Below are 18,450 nucleotides of genomic sequence, written 5' to 3'. Positions count from 1 at the left end.
GCTGACTGTCACTTTGACACAAAAGTCGTCATGGGTGTCGTAAAATAGGTTTTAGGGGTGCTGATTCCAAAATTAATGACCAATGTTCAATCTGACATTGCTGACTGTCACTCTGACACAAAAGTCGTCATGGGTGTCGAAAAATAGGTTTTAGGGGGTGCTGATTCCAAAATTAATGACCAATGTTCAATCTGACATTTCTGACTGTCACTTTGACACAAAAGTCGTCATGGGTGTAGTCAAATAGGTTTTAGGGGGTGCTGATTCCAAAATTAGTGACCAATTTGGAATCTGACATTGCTGACTGTCACTTTGACAAAAAAGTCGTCATGGGTGTCGTCAAATAGGTATCCGGAGGTGTTTGAAAACTAATGACCAATTTGGAATCTGACACTGTTGACTGTCACTTTGACACAAAAGTGATCATGGGTGTCTTCAAATAGGTTTTCATGGGTACTGATCTCAATATTAATGATCAATTTGGAAACTGACATTGCTGACTGTCACTTTGACATAAAAGTCGTTATGGGTGTCGTCAAATAGGTTTCCAGGGGTACTGTGCAATGTCAGGTTCCAAATCGGTCATAACTTTTTAAATCATTTCATTAATTTTGGAATCAGTACCCCTAAAAACTATTTGACTACACCCATGATTCCTTTTGTGTCAAAATGACAATTAGCACTGTGAGATTCCAAAATAGTCGTTAATTTTGGAATCAGCACCCCCGGAAACCTTTTTGACGACACCCATGACGACTTTTGTGTCAAAGTGACAGTCAGCAATGTCAAGATTCCAAATCGGTCATTAATTTTCAAATCAGCACCTCCGGAAACCTATTTGACGACACCCATGATGACTTTTGTGTCAAAGTGACAGTCAGCAATGTTAGATTCCACATTAGTCATTATTTTTGGAATCAGCACCCCCTAAAACCTATTTTATGACACCCATGATGACTTTTGTGTCAAAGTGGCAGTCAGCAATGTTAGATTCCACATTGGTCATTATTTTTGGAATCAGCACCCCCTAAAACCAATTTTACGACACCCATGACGACTTTTGTGTCAAAGTGACAGTCAGCAATGTCAGATTCCACATTGTTCATTAATTTTGGAATCAGCACCCCCGCAAACCTATTTGACGACACCCATGACGACTTTTGTGTCAAAGTGACAGTCAGCAATGTTAGATTCCACATTGGTCATTAATTTTGGAATCAGCACCCCCTAAAACCAATTTTACGACACCCATGACGACTTTTGTGTCAAAGTGACAGTCAGCAATGTCAGATTCCACATTGTTCATTAATTTTGGAATCAGCACCCCCTAAAACCTATTTCACGACACCCATGACGACTTTTGTGTCAAAGTGACAGTCAGCAATGTCAGATTCCACATTGTTCATTAATTTTGGAATCAGCACCCCCGCAAACCTATTTGACGACACCCATGACGACTTTTGTGTCAAAGTGACAGTCAGCAATGTCAGATTCCACATTGGTCATTAATTTTGGAATCAGCACCCCCTAAAACCTATTTTACGACACCCATGACGACTTTTGTGTCAAAGTGACAGTCAGCAATGTCAGATTCCACATTGTTCATTAATTTTGGAATCAGCACCCCCGCAAACCTATTTGACGACACCCATGACGACTTTTGTGTCAAAGTGACAGTCAGCAATGTCAGATTCCACATTGGTCATTAATTTTGGAATCGGCACCCCCTAAAACCTATTTTACGACACCCATGATGACTTTTGTGTCAAAGTGACAGTCAACAATGTCAGATTCCAAATCGGTCATTAATTTTTAAATCAGCACACCCGAAAACCTATACTCGTGGTATATGCACTTGAAATGTGAAAGTGAAAATGCTAGAATGACATGTAAACCACGAAGTTGTATAGTCATATTGTTCATTGGTATTGGTGACCACCATCTGGCTCCATCATCAGACCCTGAGCACCACCTTGAAGTAATTAGAATTGTATTTGTCTTATTTTATCATCATATTAATATATACTTTACTCTAATACTTATCATACAACAAAAGCAAATATTTGGGATGGGTCTACTTTTATAATTATTACTTAAATTTTTTAAATAAATTTTAACATAATTGATATTATTTCGCGCTATATTCTCGTATTTTCGTACAAAATAATGTTTATTAGAAACCAAAAGTTTATATCGAGATAGTAGATTGTGGTTGTTATCAAAATTCCATAGGAAGGATCAAGATTGTTTTGTCCATTATTGTAGTGCGAGCGAGTGATAAGACGTGCTAGAAAGGGTCGGCATATTGGGCTCGCGCGGCGGGTAAAATACCTAATTTCGCCCGACGCCGAAATGTTATAACGCTCTTAATAAGTACTATACTTCTGTTAGTACTATTTTGACTACCACAAGTACCACAACACTAGATCGCGCCCGTATGTATTCATGTAGGTACCTCACAGGTACCTAAAACTCAGAGAATAAAAATATAGTTTAATATAGTAGGCCGGTTTAGCCTGGTCTGATAATAAAAGCGATTGTTATTTTTTCTCTAGTAGGTAGCGTGGGTTCGAATGCCAGATGGGGCCTATTATCTTAGTTATAAATTTGCGTCAGGGATTTGGAAAGACATTTGGATGAAAAGGTTTAATGGGGTTTGCAGTTATGCTATGGTCGGGCGGCCGGCCGTTAAACAACCCTATATCAGTAGAGTATTGCATAATTTATATCCTTTTTGACCGTGTTTGGCAGAATAGCGGTGATTGGAGGCCAGATGTGTGCGTCTTTACAAGGAAATTGTCTTGGTTTTTTTTTTAGAAAGTAATTTATCCTTTTCTTTAATGGGAACTTATTGGCTTGGTTTATGATTTGGGAGTGAAATGTGTTATGTTGTAAAAGTTGCCCAGATAGTTCCAGAAAACAGCCCGTGTTTTTTCTCTTTTTTTGAGTCTCAGATTTTTTTGGTATTTCCAGCTAGCAATGTATCATTGGGGGTTGAGTAAGTATCTAAGTTGCTGTGATGTAAAGCTTAGTAAAGTGAAGTTAGTATCCACAATATTATACTTAGGTATATTTTCCAAACTAAGATATTTCGTTACAGTTCTTAGTTAAAACGGTACCAGAGGTATGATATAAAGTGTTATCTTACAGCCAAAAGCAATGGTAAATTTAATGCTGACAACCTGGTCAAATAAACATCGCTATCGGTTTTATTGAGACCAACGGGCCTTCTTAACTCAACTTTCCTGTCTAGTGCAGAACCTAGCGCTAGTTCTAGAGACATAACTTAATTAACTAATATGAACTATGCGGCCCGCTTCTAATACCCGGGCCATGGAAATTGCGTAGTGGAAATTTTAGCTAATACAGTTTAATTGAGGTACCTGGACTATGTGCCTAAAATAGTTAAGTATAATTATGGTAACGTCGCGGCTATCACTCAACGGTCCTACGAGTCAATGTTAACTTTTGTTCTCGATTCATTAATTTAAAACTGCTCGAATAAGGCGTTACTTAATGTAACTTAAGATTAGATTCAATAGGACTATAAGATCAGCTTAAATATAACTGAAATGGGTCACGTGACTGGCTCTTTCAGGCTAGTGACAAATAACCGTATCTTAAGTCGATGCTAGATTATAGATTTGAAATCAAAGTTAGGTAGGTAATAATAATAAGTTACTTAACATGATAGCGTGTACAAATGATAGGTATAAGTACATTATTGAATGTTTTGCTTGGTTATTCTTAAAATGTAAATTTAGTATTAAGTATATTATTATAAGTTTAGTACAGTTACATGATATTTGTATCCGATTTACATTTTGTTACCTTGCCTAGAAACAAATAAATAAATACCATTAGATTGAACTATGTGGAATACAAGCATACTATGTGTTGTGCTTATTAAATAGTAAATAAATAGTCGCGTCATATAAATTAGGCACAATGTGTAGAATTAGATAAACTGGGCGTATAATTGTAATCAGCTGATATCCCTTTCGTTGAGGCTTAACAACTTGGTCGGCTAAATCTAGTTAAATAGGTACCTAAACCTAGGAGCACCGGTGTTAGCGCTAAGTAAGAGTTAACAGAGATGGAACTAGCTCACCAATTTGGTCGCAATGAAGGTGTAGTTAGCATCAGCCGCTGCTTCTCGACGTTGGGTAGTAGGCGCCGGGCCCAGGTTGGGTCCATACCCAACCTGGGCCCGGCGCCTACTACGACGCGTGCGTGGCGCGACGACGAGAGCCACCGGCACTTGGCTTGATTCGCTACTAAGTACTCCTAAATATAGGTATTTGATCTAACACTGTCTCTAAAAATTGAGCAACTGTCACTGTAAGTATGTAAACACACTGCACACGCTCGTAGTGCGGGAAGAAGCTCGTAACTCGTACTGCGGATTCTACTGGGTGTTTTTGGTCTCGCACTGTCTCTATGAATTTAGTAAATAAGAAAATACACGGCACACTCGTAACGCGAAAACTACAAGCTCTATACATTTTAACACTACTGTTACAAAAGTCTGAAATTAGGTACAACGCGTCGCAGGAGCTTTGCTCGGGTCGGGGCGCGCCGGCGGCATTTAGATGCACGTGCAGCGGTTGCACTTGGGATCTGGCGCGATGGGTGTCTATTGTTTCGATGGGTTTTTACACATTTATGAAACTTGTTCCGGACACGACCGTCTACCACGGCGTCCCAAATGGTTCTCCCCCGTCAATTAATAAAAAAAAAATTAATTAAAACTAAAAGTACCTAAAAGCAAAAAAAAATTAAACTTGTTAGTGTGTGAATGTGTGTGGATTGGATGTGTTACGTTACGCCATCGGAGATCTATAATTTAAAGCTGACAGCTGGACACCGCGACTGTTCTACATTGAGAAAATTTTCTCCTTTTCCTCCTAAACTCTATTTGATTCCCAAGACCATTGTCACGCTTGACTCGATATTTTGCTTCTAAAACAATTAACAACCATTAAAATGTCGGCACTGGGCTTTCCCTCCTCTCGGGAAGGAAGCCCTTAAGAAACTGTTTAAAGTTTAATTAAACCATATAAATGCGGGCCCAGCTATTGCCTGCGTAACGTCGCGGAGGGTTCAAGTTGGAACATGAGGTTTTATTATTATACTTATTTAAAATATAATGCACAGTTTCCACATATATTACTGTTAAATATAATAAATAATAATAAATAAATATAAATATTGGGGACACCTTACACAGATCAACTTAGCCCCAAACTAAGCAAAGCTTGTACTGTGGGTGCTAAGCGACGATATACATCATCACACAAATAAATGCCTTTACCGGGATTCGAACCCAGGACTGCGACTCAGCAGGCAGGGTCACTACCGACTGAGCCAGACCGGTCGTCAGAATTTTTCAATTTAATTCAAAATACATTTAATTCAAAAGTAGTGTAATTGGCACCTCAAAGGAAAATTTGACCAAACAATGTCAAATCTAAACCACTATAATCGAAAGGATTCGTACCTTACAAGTAGTACTTACGACACAAAAAGTGAAAACCATCAATGTAACAATATGATTATAATTAAGTAGGTATATGAATGAGTTAGAAGATAGTAGTGATAAGAAGGTTGGTATAGCCCATAGCCTGAACCACAACCTCACAATCAACTTCTACAATAAGAGTTTTGAATGATTCACGGTTATTTTCATTAGACTTATATTGACCGGGATATAGACCGTGATTACCTTTTTGATTTTTGTCCTGAGGTAATTTCGACGGAACGCCACTACATACCTACCGAGATTGGTAAGAGAAGCCATTGAGATTCACAAATATAAAAATTTCAATCGTGAGGATGGCTTCAAACTATCTAATGTATGGAATCCAGTGATTTGTTTGTGTAAAAAACCGGTGAAGTCAGAATTGAACAAACGTAGTGACACTGTGAGTGTAGTGTGTTTGGACAGACCATCGAGTGTGAATGCGACCAGTGGTAACGCTGAAAGTGAACGCAGCCGACTCGCGCGAAGGAGGGTAGATCGCGCGCTGTCTATGCAACTTTAACATCCACCCGCCTTCGTTAGTTTTCCGTGATCATGATGCATGCAACTGCGTCGAAATATCGGGAGCTCGACAAAAATCAAAAAGGTAATCACGGTCTATATCCCGGTCAATATAAGTCTAACTTCTACAATGCCCACGGGAGGTGGTGACGATTAAGATTAACTGATTTTTGAAAATTAAATGAATGTAATCTTTTAAAAAAATGCCGGTCTACATTTACCCCCTTATTCATAAACGTACTCTTAAGTTATGAAGCCGATAAAGTTCGTTTGTCCTTTTCTATCACACCAATACGTCGGAAAGGGACAAACGAACTTTATCGGCTTGATAACTTTAGATTCTTTAGAATAAGGAGGTTAGTAAATAATTATATATCTCTGATTGTTGTAAGTATCTATTTGAAGGATGTTTCCCTTTATACTAGTACTATCCTTTATACTAGGGCCTATGTAGGTAACTACCAATATTAGCATTTTAATTCTTGTAGGTACAGTCCACCAATTGGAACCCTAGGCCACTCTAGGACCATGTCAAAATCACAAGCAGTAAGAGATTTCTTACAATCTGATTTATAACGTCACTATGACATGGTTTCAATTGGTTGACTGTACCTTACTACATTACATATGCCTCATGGCAAGCCATGTGATGTGACCGAAACGCGGCACTCAACTTGAAATGGGGAAGTTTATTAGAACTAAATCGTCTAATTTACCCACAAAACCAGCTAAAATGCCATTATAATTTACTATTTGAGTAATCATAACGTAATTAAGAAACTCTTGTTAAATTTACAAATATTAATTTCGGAATTAAGAAGCCCATTCGGAGATAACTTTTAATACAATTTTCATTTCCAAAAAAATAACCTAATGGCAAGGATAATTTATAATATAGGATTTACAGTCTCCGTACTAAGAATACCTCATTTTTTTAGCGCCACCTATTAAATACTGTCATAACTACTCTGATGAGGCTTACAATTTTTTTTTTCAAAATGTGTATTGACGTGATATCATGATATTAAAATAAAGAAGCATGACGTGTCATTTGTTGTCACAATTATTGTCATTTGTTCCTATAAAAAATAAACACACGCAAAAGTCACAGTATAAAACCAGTAATAACTCTTCTTACAAACTTCACGCCGCGCGGTGTGTCCCCCTCCCTCCCCTCGCATGCGGCGAAAACATGCGAAACTGGTGATTATTGGGCTGGACAGTCGGGGCCGCGTTTGCGCGCTGTGTTGACGTGTTGAGTTCGGGAGAAAATGACGTCAGCACCGAAGACATATTTTCGTTACTGTAGTGTTTATGGGTGTATGGAAAGTTCTCAAAATGCGGAAATGTCATTCTTTAGAATTCCTAGACACCCAGAAAAGTAAGTGGTTGTTATATATTTGCAGTGTTAGGTACATTATTGCTTACGTAAATGGCGTAAAAGTGAGATTTAAAGCTAGAATGACACATTAAAATCAATAAGGATTTATCTGTAACGACATTTAGGTAGATGCTGCGATCTATCTAGCTCGAAAGTTTGGTACCTACTTAAATATTGTGCAAACATCTATTCAAACATTTTATGTAAATATGATTTCGTCAGTATTTAAGAAACAAATACGTACTTGAATCTTTATTAGATAAAAAGGTAGAAAGAGCGTTGGTACTAGCATAGCGCCATACACAGTTACTAATACGAGTAGGACAGTAGGTACCTACGTTTCTAGTTCAAACGAATCTTTTTTTTATTGTGATGGATTGGGTGTATTCTAGAGAAAACATATAAAATGAACACTTAAATTAACGCTTTTGCAATTATTGTTACACAATCTACTATTGCGCGTATGAGAGTAATATATTTATAATGATTTTTTGTGTCTTCAATACTGACTAATGTGGTGTCATGACGTGGTATTGTTATACTAAAACCTACTTACAGTTAATAGTACCTATTAGATTTACAACAACTTACATTGTACGAAGTCGATTATAGTAACGTTGTACAACCCTGCGTGACCTTGCGCAGTAGTAACGACCGCGCCGCCGCTGCCGGAGATTAACTACTGATATATCCTTATACTGTGCAAAAGTATTACGGGAAAATATGATTTTGGCCACATCCAGGCTGCGAAACAGCGCCATCTAGTTTTAAGCCTAAAGGGCTCATACATTTCAGGGGTACGCTTTTTTGTATGGGCTCTGTCTGTCCCGTATTATATGGTCTTTGCTAATGGTGCTCCCACACTGGCTATTATACATGTGTGACAGAGACAGCGCGATGGCATTGACAGTACGTTGTCCTTGTCATACAGTGTTATATAACATTTATAACAGTCAGTGGGGAGCACCATAAAGAGTTTAAAACATCCTCTGTTCTTTTGAACCGGATAACCTGTTGGTTTTTAGGGTTCCGTACCAAAAAGGTACAACAGGAACCCTTATGGTGCGACTGTCCGTCTGTCTGTCCGTCTGTCACATTGTTAAATATCTCGAGAACTACTTGTGCTATCGATATGAAATTTGGAATAGTTATAAACATTGTGAACCTCTACAAGTTGAAAGATTTTTTTTTAATTAATTAATATAAATGATAGAAAATGGCCAAAATGAAAGGGGGGCACACTGAAAATTTCAAGTAACTAGGTCAAGTAGGGTATCGTTAGAAAGAACTCAAACTGTACATATCAAAACTATTTTTTATAATTTTTTGGTTGTGGAAAAAAAATGTTTTTTGAAGGAAAATGTAAAAAAAAATACCGTTCCCCCCCCTTATCTCCGAAGTTTACCAACATAAATTTATGAAATTTTCACCAAACATGGCTATTATAATGAATATTACAGGAAAAATAAAATCGTACACGTATCTTGAAAACTTTTTTTTTATTTATAAAAAACCTTTCAGATTTACATTTTCAATTTCAACACCCTTGCGGGTGTTTATTGTACCTGTATTTTTTAACAAAATAACAATGAAATTACCTGCTTTCAAATAGAGGCAAAATGGTTAAAATCGGGTCACGCAATAAACAATTATTCCATAAAAATCATCCTCCATACTAGCTCGCGCGCATTAGTTTACTCAATTTTCCGATAGATGTCGCTGTACGTTGAACGCTCATTTCCTACATCGCGTTTTTCCTGATATAATGAGGTCGGTTCAGGAGCGTCCTTGCGACATGTCGTAAGTCGTAAACTATTGAAGTCGAATAGTCTTGATTTTATTTGGACGTTGTCTAACAATAAAATTGTATATTAAAATATAACTTGTTGAAATTGAGTCTTGAGGGATTTAGTCAAATCTGTAGAGTTCTATGAATAACATTTTAATGATTCAACTATTGAAAGTTTGTACGGAACCCTCGGTGAGCGAGTCCAACTCGCACTTGACCGGTTTTTTTTATTACGTTGTTGCTTTTATACTCGTTGGGAAGAGTGCGAAGATGTTACAAAAATTAAAAATCATTTATTCAGCAAATAGGCCACAAGGGCACTTTTACACGTCAATATACAAGTTGAACTGCAATTACAATTGATAATACTAATTCTAAGTTCTAACTAAAGTATTACGCTACTACAATGATTAGAGACGTAAAAGGTCTCTAAACGTCGATATTCAACTAAAAACTACACATAATAAATAATACTAATACAGAAAAGTACAAATACAAAGAAGTCTAAAATTACTTTAGAGATGCAAATGACTCTAAATGTCACAACTAAAGATAACATGTAACCTAATGTGAGGTAGAAGATAGCCGCTGAGGTTTTGATCTAAGTAGAAAAAACGGACATTACATTATAAATACTATAGGTAGGTATATATACTTAGCACAAAGTATCTTACCTACTATTTGACAACAAATCATTTTTTTAATACGGTGTGAAAGAATAAAATGTGGTTGATACTTATGCAAAGTCATATTTTCAATAGGTTCTAAAGATAGCACAGTGTTGATGAACAAAGATATTAAATTCACAAAGGAAGTCAATCAATTTGTTGATCAGAAAGTGTTTCTGTGAAGACTTCTAACCGCTTTGTTAACAGTTTAATTATTTAATTAAACCGTGTCATCAGGAATTGGAAGCTCCTCTATGTGTTCATTGATTAATAAAACAAATCCTTATTGAAATAATAAAATCGTTAAAATAAAATAAACAAATACATAAAATCCAGAAGAATATAAAAACATAAAACGCGTAGATTGAAAGCTCCTACAAAAAAAATCAACCCTTTTCCAATGAATAGGTAGTTAAGTACGTTTGTTAAGCAGATGCTGAATTGAAAGCTGCGTACAAAAAACAACTGACAGTAGGTATAATAATTGTGGCCTCCTAGTGAAATGGGGTACAAGAATCGCGTAGCTCAGGTTGAAAAGGGCAGAACTTGCATTTTTCAAAACTAGACTATGACGGGCCAAAAAATAATCACCAGCCTCTTCCTTCCAGTGATATCGTAGAAGTCGACTGTGGGATACGGGTTCAATGGGAAAACTGGTCTGTATTTATGTATGTAGGTAGTAGGTATATAAACTACACGAGACTTGTATTAAGGTAACGGTACCAGTGCTCGACAGTACACACTGTAGATGCCACTTTCAATCTTAAGTTGTACTAATATTTATTCTGTGTCTTAAGTCATTGTCAATGTGGCAGAAGTGTTCATCTATTGGGCATTAATGTGTCGAGCATTGGTAAGTTTACCTTACTACTTTCCAGTTTCTTTTCAATAGGGTAAATCCACGTAACAGTAACGTGAGTCACGATTTCATTGTGTTTATTCGAACTACAGTGCAAATGAAAGGATCTATGCATGTATTGGGAAAGTAACACTTATTGAGAGATAGATTATCACTTGAACTTGCAAAGTGAATAAATTGAACATGCCATAAATCGTGATTTACGTTACTCTTGCCGCGGATTGACACAATAACAGTTTATTTTCATTCATAACTGTTTTCTCTTTTCAGATCAGCACATTGCCTCTGGGAAGAGTCTGCCGGAGCGGTCCCGAGATGCCGATAAGCACCATAAACATAGTCAATGTGACTCTGGCTACCCTCTTATTTATAGTCATTGGGAGATTTCTGTACGACTGGCATAGTTTTAAAAATACGGGGAAGTTACCCTGGATATCCTCTATTTTACCTTGATGAAGAGGCACTCTAGCCAAGCGTGCAACCGTTGACGCATATCGTTTCGTAGTTTTATTTATCTATAGTTCTTCTGTATTGGCGTGACAGAGCCATTAGAAAGGAGCGTCAACAATTGTGCTTGGCTAGATGTCTAGAGGGCCTGTAACTGCGTTCCTAATGTTGGAATAACAGATCGTGCGTCATGGACTGTTTACATAAATGGAGGTGTTAACATATAGAACGATAATAGGTACCCTGTCGGAGGATTAGAGGGATACTTCTAGGATAGTGGGAACGTGGCCTTAAAGTAACTATCATATTATCTACCACGAGATTTTGACATTTTCCAACATGAAACTCCACCACCCGCCGTCTTCAGTTTCCCGTGATCATGATGCATGTAACTGCGTCGAAATATCGGGAGCTTAATAAAAATCAAAAAGGTTATCATAATCACGGTCTATATCCCGGTCAATATAAGTCTAATGAAACTAACCGTGAACATAGATTAATTATAAGAAGATCATGCCATCCCATACATTAAAATGCGACCGCCTAAGAACGCGCATACACTACACCACACATAGATGGCGCCACAAAAAAATGTCTTGTGGTTTTCGATTATACTTGTAAATGGCGTTAAGTGTCACTTTTGACATAGATTTATGCCTCGAAAGTGACACTTAACGCCAAGTAATCGATGGCAACAAGGCATTTTTTGTGGCGTCATTCATGTGTGGTGTAGTGTATGCGCGTTCTTAGTTGGTCGCATTTGAATGTATGGGATGTATGGGATGATGATCATCTTATATTTAATCTATGCCGTGAATATTTTAACACTTATAATTTCGCTCATTTAAAACTCTTATTTTAGAATACGTTACGCGACAGTATAAACATCACGGAAAATGTATGAAATATTAAATTTGGTCTAAAGAACCGTTTGGGGGCCCCTTTCATAGTAGGTAGGTAAAGCACTGAATGAGGTGACGTAGCCGAATGGCATTTCTGCGACACCGCGAAAGGTAGTCTGGCTCTGTCACGCCAATACGCAAGAGCGATAGAGATAGATATCGAGCGTTTCGTTTCGTGCACGACACCTGTTTTTGAACGGATCAAGATATTTGCAGATCAGTCCAATTCTGGTTAAGTTTTTGATAGGATTTTGATCTTGACCTTTATGCATACAATTAGCAGTGAAGTTCAATGTTCATGAAAATCAATACGTAAGCAAGTTGCTTATTGACACAAGTTCAATTGAAGTTAATATGTAAGTACTTACTGCTACTTACTGCGATGGCTCAGCGACCCGAAGTGGATCTTGGCCTCCGACACTAGATTCCGCCATTTGCTCCTATCCTGTGCAATCTGATGCCACTCAGTCACTTGAAGGTCACGCAGGTCTTTCTGGACCTCGTCGATCCATCGGTACCTGGGCCTTCCGACCGGCCGTTTTTCAGTAGACCGCCACAAGTGAGCTCTTTTGGCCGCACGATCCTCTCCCATCCTCTCCACATGGCCGAGCCATCGCAGACGAGAAGCTTTACTCTACTTTAATATCTAAGTAGGTACATACAATTTAAATTCATAACGAGAGTTTAAAAATGCTGTTGTATAATTGTGATATGAATAGTATTCATTGAATACATATCGTTTAAGGATTATTTATGATCGTGTGCACCGTCAATTAAAAATTTTTTTGTTTGACAGGTGGCCCGATTTCACTACTACGTACTTAAAAGAATCATTATTATGAACAGTGTTTTGTATTTGTTTTTCTAATTAAGTATTACATTTCACTAAAATTATTTATTTTCATTCCATTCTGTAAAAATACCTAATTATATACTGGAAATATATTAAATTAATAGAGTATAATTTAATTATATAGAGTAAATAGGTATCTCATAGGTAAGCGTGCTCCACCGTAGACCGCATCATCACTTACCATCAGGTGTGATCGTGGTCAAACGTCTACCTATCTATACTAAAAAAAAAAAAAAAAAAAAATAAATATAAAATGATGATAAAATGATACGGGATAAGTTCGCCTTTGTACTAGTGATAAGCTCTTTTTCTTGTGTGTTGTATTATTTTCTGGTACAATAAAGTGTTTTACTACTACTACTACTAGATACAAGTGGAATAACAATTAAAGTCCGTGGCCGAACCTAAGCTACCTATTAACATTGTAAAAAAAAATTGAGTACTTCATGAAAATTATTTGTTGACAAGATATAAACTTGAGCCGATCTTGATCAACCTTGTTAGTCAGATCAGGGGGGAGATTTTTGAATCTCGCATACGGGATTTTGTATCTAAAATACCGGTTAAAAACGGTGACTTGCTTATTATTTTCAGTGACAATTTTCTGAATTCGAACGCGTGAGACTCAAAAATCGGCCCGCAGCTCTCAAATTATCAGACCAATTGTAACTTAGACTGATGTCGCTTGGACTTCTAAAGGATGTCATTCGGGTATGTAAGCTGTATAGGCTTGGACGAGACACAATTACCGAATGCATTTTCGGATATCGTTCTGTGGCCTATTTGTTTCACCACAGTGACTATTTTTCGCCGGACAGTGACACTTTGTCGTTCATTGCCTGTTCAACAAAAAAATATTGACGCTGAGTAATAATGCTACTAAATCCAGAGACAGGTACAGAATTGTCAGTGTCAATTGTCAATGTCACTGCGGTGAAATAGGCCACAATGACTGTGTTTTTATACTGCAGTACTCTTTATTATACGATGGTTTCGGATATCATACGTTTGAACTTCAGTTTATTTATACCATCGATCTAAACTACCTAGATGCACCATCACGGCTTAGAATGTGTCCGCAGCAAATTGTGCTTGAAAATGTTCTAAGCACAATTGGGCGGTCAGTAGCGCTTCATCCGCCGTGTCGGCAACATGCCTAAGTGCTCCGTAAAAAAGTGCAAAAATAACACCTTATATACGTTAAAAAAGGTTGACGTATCGTATTTCCGGTAAGTAATTGTTAATAATTTTATAATGTTATGCATTTGTGGCCAAAATGGCTTCCTAACTTACTAAAAACATTTATTTTCTAGAATAATTAAAGTAAATTCCTTGATTTGGTCTTACGCAGTTTGTCTCTTTCTCTCGCGCTATACTAGTAATGAGCGGACGGCGACAAAAGATAGTTGAAGTGGAACATAGTTAAAAATGGAATGATGGAGTCGCTAATTTATATTTTTTGTAAAAGAAGCCTATTTCATATTAATAATGTATGTATTTATTTATTATTATGGACCAATAAGTCTGAAATAAATGATTTCAATTCAATAACATTAATACATATCTTATAAATTACTTTAATTATAAAAAGAAACAACCCGGGAATAGCAAATTCGTTTTTAAGTAATAAAAAGGTTTTTATTCCAGATTCCCAAAAAAAGACGTTAAAAGGGAAAAATGGCGCAAGATTATAGCTGAGGAGCGGAGAGAAGATTTGCCCACACAAAGCTTTGAAAGAAATTACGTAGAATAATAAATTAATGTCATCATTCAATTCTTCTTTGTTTTAATAGCTACTTAATTCATATTCTCCAAGTGCTCCATCCCTCACACACCACATACAATCCCTCAACTGTTTAATACCTTAAATATCGTAGATAGTATATATATATATATTGCTGAAAGAAGACTTTATTTTATTTTCAAAACTTAGAAACTTTGAAAACCGGTCTGGCACAGTCGGTAGTGACCCTGCCTGCTACACCGCGGTCCCGGGTTCGAATCCCGGTAAGGGCATTTGTTTGTGTGATGAGCACAGATATTTGTTCCCGAGTCATGGATGTTTTCTATGTATATAAGTATTTATATATTATATATATCGTTGTCTGAGTACCCACAACACAAGCCTTCTTGAGCTTACCGTGGGCCTCAGTCAATCTGTGTAAGAATGTCCTATAATATTTATTTATTTATTTAGTAAATGTGCATTCAATTTTTTTTTTTTTAATTTTTACTATGAGGACTTATACAGGATGTATTTTGATAGCGGGTCAGTAAGGCCGGTATGAGATCCCGTAGTCCTACATGAAAATAGTCTAAGGGGACCATCCATCAATTTTAAATTGATGAAAAATGGCATTTACAGATTTTGGAAAATTTTTCATTTTTCATAAATTTCAAATTGATGGATGGTCCCCTTAGAATATTTTCATGTAGGACTACGGGATCTCATACCGGCCTTACTGACCCGCTATCAAAATACACCCTGTATAAGTCCTCATAGTAAAAATCAAAAAAATAATAATGCACTTTTACTAAGTTTTAAAAATAAAATGAAGTCTTCTTTCAGCGAAATATGCTATCTACGATATTTAAGGTACTTTCCCTCCATGTGACATCGCCGTGGTACACCCTGTATATACCTCAGTTGACTCTATTTAATAAGAGTTTTGAATGATTCACGGTTATTTTCATTAGACTTATATTGACCGGGATATAGACCGTGATCATGACGTTGCATGCATCATGATCACGGATCCGTGATCATGATGCATGCAACTGCGTCGAAATATCGGGAGCTCGACAAAAATCAAAAAGGTAATCACGGTCTATATCCCGGTCAATATAAGTCTATTTAATAATGCAAACATTGCAAAACGTGGAGGTATTGATCAGTTGCAATTGTCCCCCAGTCCAAATTGTCCCGCCGTACCTTATATATTTTTTTGTTTGAGATAATATCAATAAAAATATCATACAGTAAAAACTCATTTTTTTCGCTTAAAATACGCAACATCTCGAAAAATGTTATACCAAACAAAAAATACAAAATACAAAAAATACAAAATCATTTATTCAGCAAATAGGCCACGGGGGCACTTTTACATGTCAACATCACAGAGTATTCATTAAAGTTAAACAAATGAAATTAATAGAAATATTAACTAAAAATATTAATCATAAGCAAAGTAGCTATACACTGATATAGAATTAGAGATGTATAAAGTCTCTAAATGTCATATTATTACTAACTATAATCAATACATAAAGAAAGTGCAAACAGATACAAAGATAAAAGAAATCTATAATACTTCAATAGTTGTAAAAGACTGAATATTACAAGTAAAAATATTATACTTAATCAAATAATCCAAACGTTTTGTTCCTTAAGAAATTTTCTATCTAATAGGATTTTTTAAAACAGTTTTTCGCACAAATACCGCAAATTTCCTCATTATCGCCTTTCATCTCATAGCGCGACTCCCATGATGCCTCTGTCCATCCTCGTTCCCAATGTAAAAATGGCGTTTAGATTGTTGCAGCGCGAACGAAATTAAACTTATGTTGGTTGCAATAAGACGTAGATTTGTTTAAAAATATGCACACCTGCGATCTGCGGTAATAAAATTTTATGGCTTTCGCGATGATCACATTCATTAATGTCATAACCGCCAATTGCTTGCATTTGAAATCGAACTTTAAGTACTAAGAAATAACGTTGTTTTTGTAAAAAAATGAAAGTAGTTTTACTACATTGCGAAGTTTTCGTTTGTCAACTAGACGCACACATTTGCAACTAAGCGATCGGACACTTTTGAGTGTCGAATTTGCAGGTGATAGTGTATCTAGGTAAGTTTAAATCGATGATTTATACCTATTTCTTGAGACAAAATCATCAATAAATTCTTGTGTAGGTACCTACATGTACGATATGTTAATTAACTCAAAAGTCTACAAAATCCCTACCCGCTTAGTGACTTAACTTGTCAAGTCTGATGTAAAAATCTTCTAATTATGATTGAAATATCTTTTGAAGAGAAGATTGGAGCCATGGGCCGTCTGATAATTGTTATTTAATTTAAAAATAAGTCAGTCTCAAATTTTAAGATTTCAATTTGTAGAAGTAAGAATTTAGTCTAGTCAGTGACATGTTAATAAAAATTAACATATAGTTTTTTGTTTTATTGTAAAAATAAGTTCCTAATACTATTTAGATAACTTTGTGGGTAAGCCATAGGCAGGTGTACCTCCTGGTTCCTGTAAGGAACATCGAACTATATTAGTACATATGGACGTAGTTACGCAATAACGTTCCAATCCACATGAAATTGTCATTAAGTTTTAGACCTTGTATGAAAAACAAAAGTCTTTCATTTCAATGACAATTTCAGATGGATTGGAACGTTATTGCGTAACTACGTCCATATTAGCGATTCCAGGACATTACTATAAGTAGCATCTCGATCTCACAGCCGGTTTAGATCCTCTTAGCCTTCGGAGAGATGTTGGCTCTCTGTGCTTGTTCTACCGTCTGTACAACGGGGAATGTTCTGATGAACTCTTTGACTTGGTGCCACCGTCGCGCTTTTATCACCGCACCTCCCGCCAAAGAAACAAAGTTCATCCTCACTTTCTCGACACGTGGCAAACCAAGAACAAACGGGCCTCCCGCTCATTTTTGCCCAGAACGTGTAAGTTGTGGAATGAGCTACCTTCTGAGGTGTTTCCCTTGCGCTATGACATGGGGTTCTTCAAGAAGCAGGTATTTAGGGTTCTCAAAGGTCGGCAACGCATAAGTGGCTCCCCTGATGTTGCTTATGTCCATGGGCGGCGATGACTGCTTACCATCAGGCGGCTCGTCTGCTCGTTTGCTGCCTATTTCATAAAAAAAAAAAAAGCATGAGGCGGGCTTTCTGATTGTTTGCCGACGCTATGTATCAATCTATCGTAATATAAATAAATAAATAAATATTATAGGACATTCTTACACATCAGATTGACTGAGGCCCACGGTAAGCTCAAGAAGGCTTGTGTTGTGGGTACTCAGGCAACGATATATATAATATATAAATACTTATATACATAGAAAACATCCATGACTCAGGAACAAATATCAGTGCTCATCACAAAAATAAATGCCCTTACCGGGATTCGAACCCGGGACCGCGGCGTAGCAGGCAGGGTCACTACCGACTGCGCCAGACCGGTCGTCTAATGAATGGCTGAAACAATATCTGAACGTTGGAGCCGTTCCTTATCCACAATATTAGGCTGGCTTCGTGCACGCATCGATATTGCTGCGACCAGCATGTGCACTCGAGGCACACGCCACCGCTTCAAGGCCATCACCCGATGGCTCGGCTTTGACGACGGTGACGCCCTTCCACATATAGAACAAATATTTACTAAAACAAATATTTTATGGATATGTTATATAAGTTTCTGTGTAACTTAGTCCTATAATAAATTATGGTTACTAAAAAAAATCGTAATGTATTAACGAAGAGG

At 36.9% G+C, this 18,450-nt stretch overlaps 1 protein-coding gene across 1 annotated transcript in view; it reads left to right on the top strand.

Annotated features, from left to right (window-relative positions):
* LOC125230248 (protein singed wings 2) overlaps nt 1-11,770 on the top strand; it is a 108,619-nt gene extending 96,849 nt beyond the window's left edge. Inside the window, exon 9 of the mRNA XM_048135354.1 lies at nt 11,011-11,770. Coding sequence (XP_047991311.1) covers nt 11,011-11,193 — 183 coding nt within the window. The 3' untranslated portion in view covers nt 11,194-11,770. The remainder of the gene's footprint in view (nt 1-11,010) is intronic.
* Nucleotides 11,771-18,450: the final 6,680 nt, after the last annotated feature.

Source organism: Leguminivora glycinivorella, chromosome 10 (genome assembly GCF_023078275.1).
Source record: "Leguminivora glycinivorella isolate SPB_JAAS2020 chromosome 10, LegGlyc_1.1, whole genome shotgun sequence".
In the NCBI taxonomy this organism is placed as follows: domain Eukaryota; kingdom Metazoa; phylum Arthropoda; class Insecta; order Lepidoptera; family Tortricidae; genus Leguminivora; species Leguminivora glycinivorella.
The sequence above is the reverse complement of the archived record's forward strand: the minus strand, read 5'-3'. Positions and strand labels throughout refer to the sequence as shown.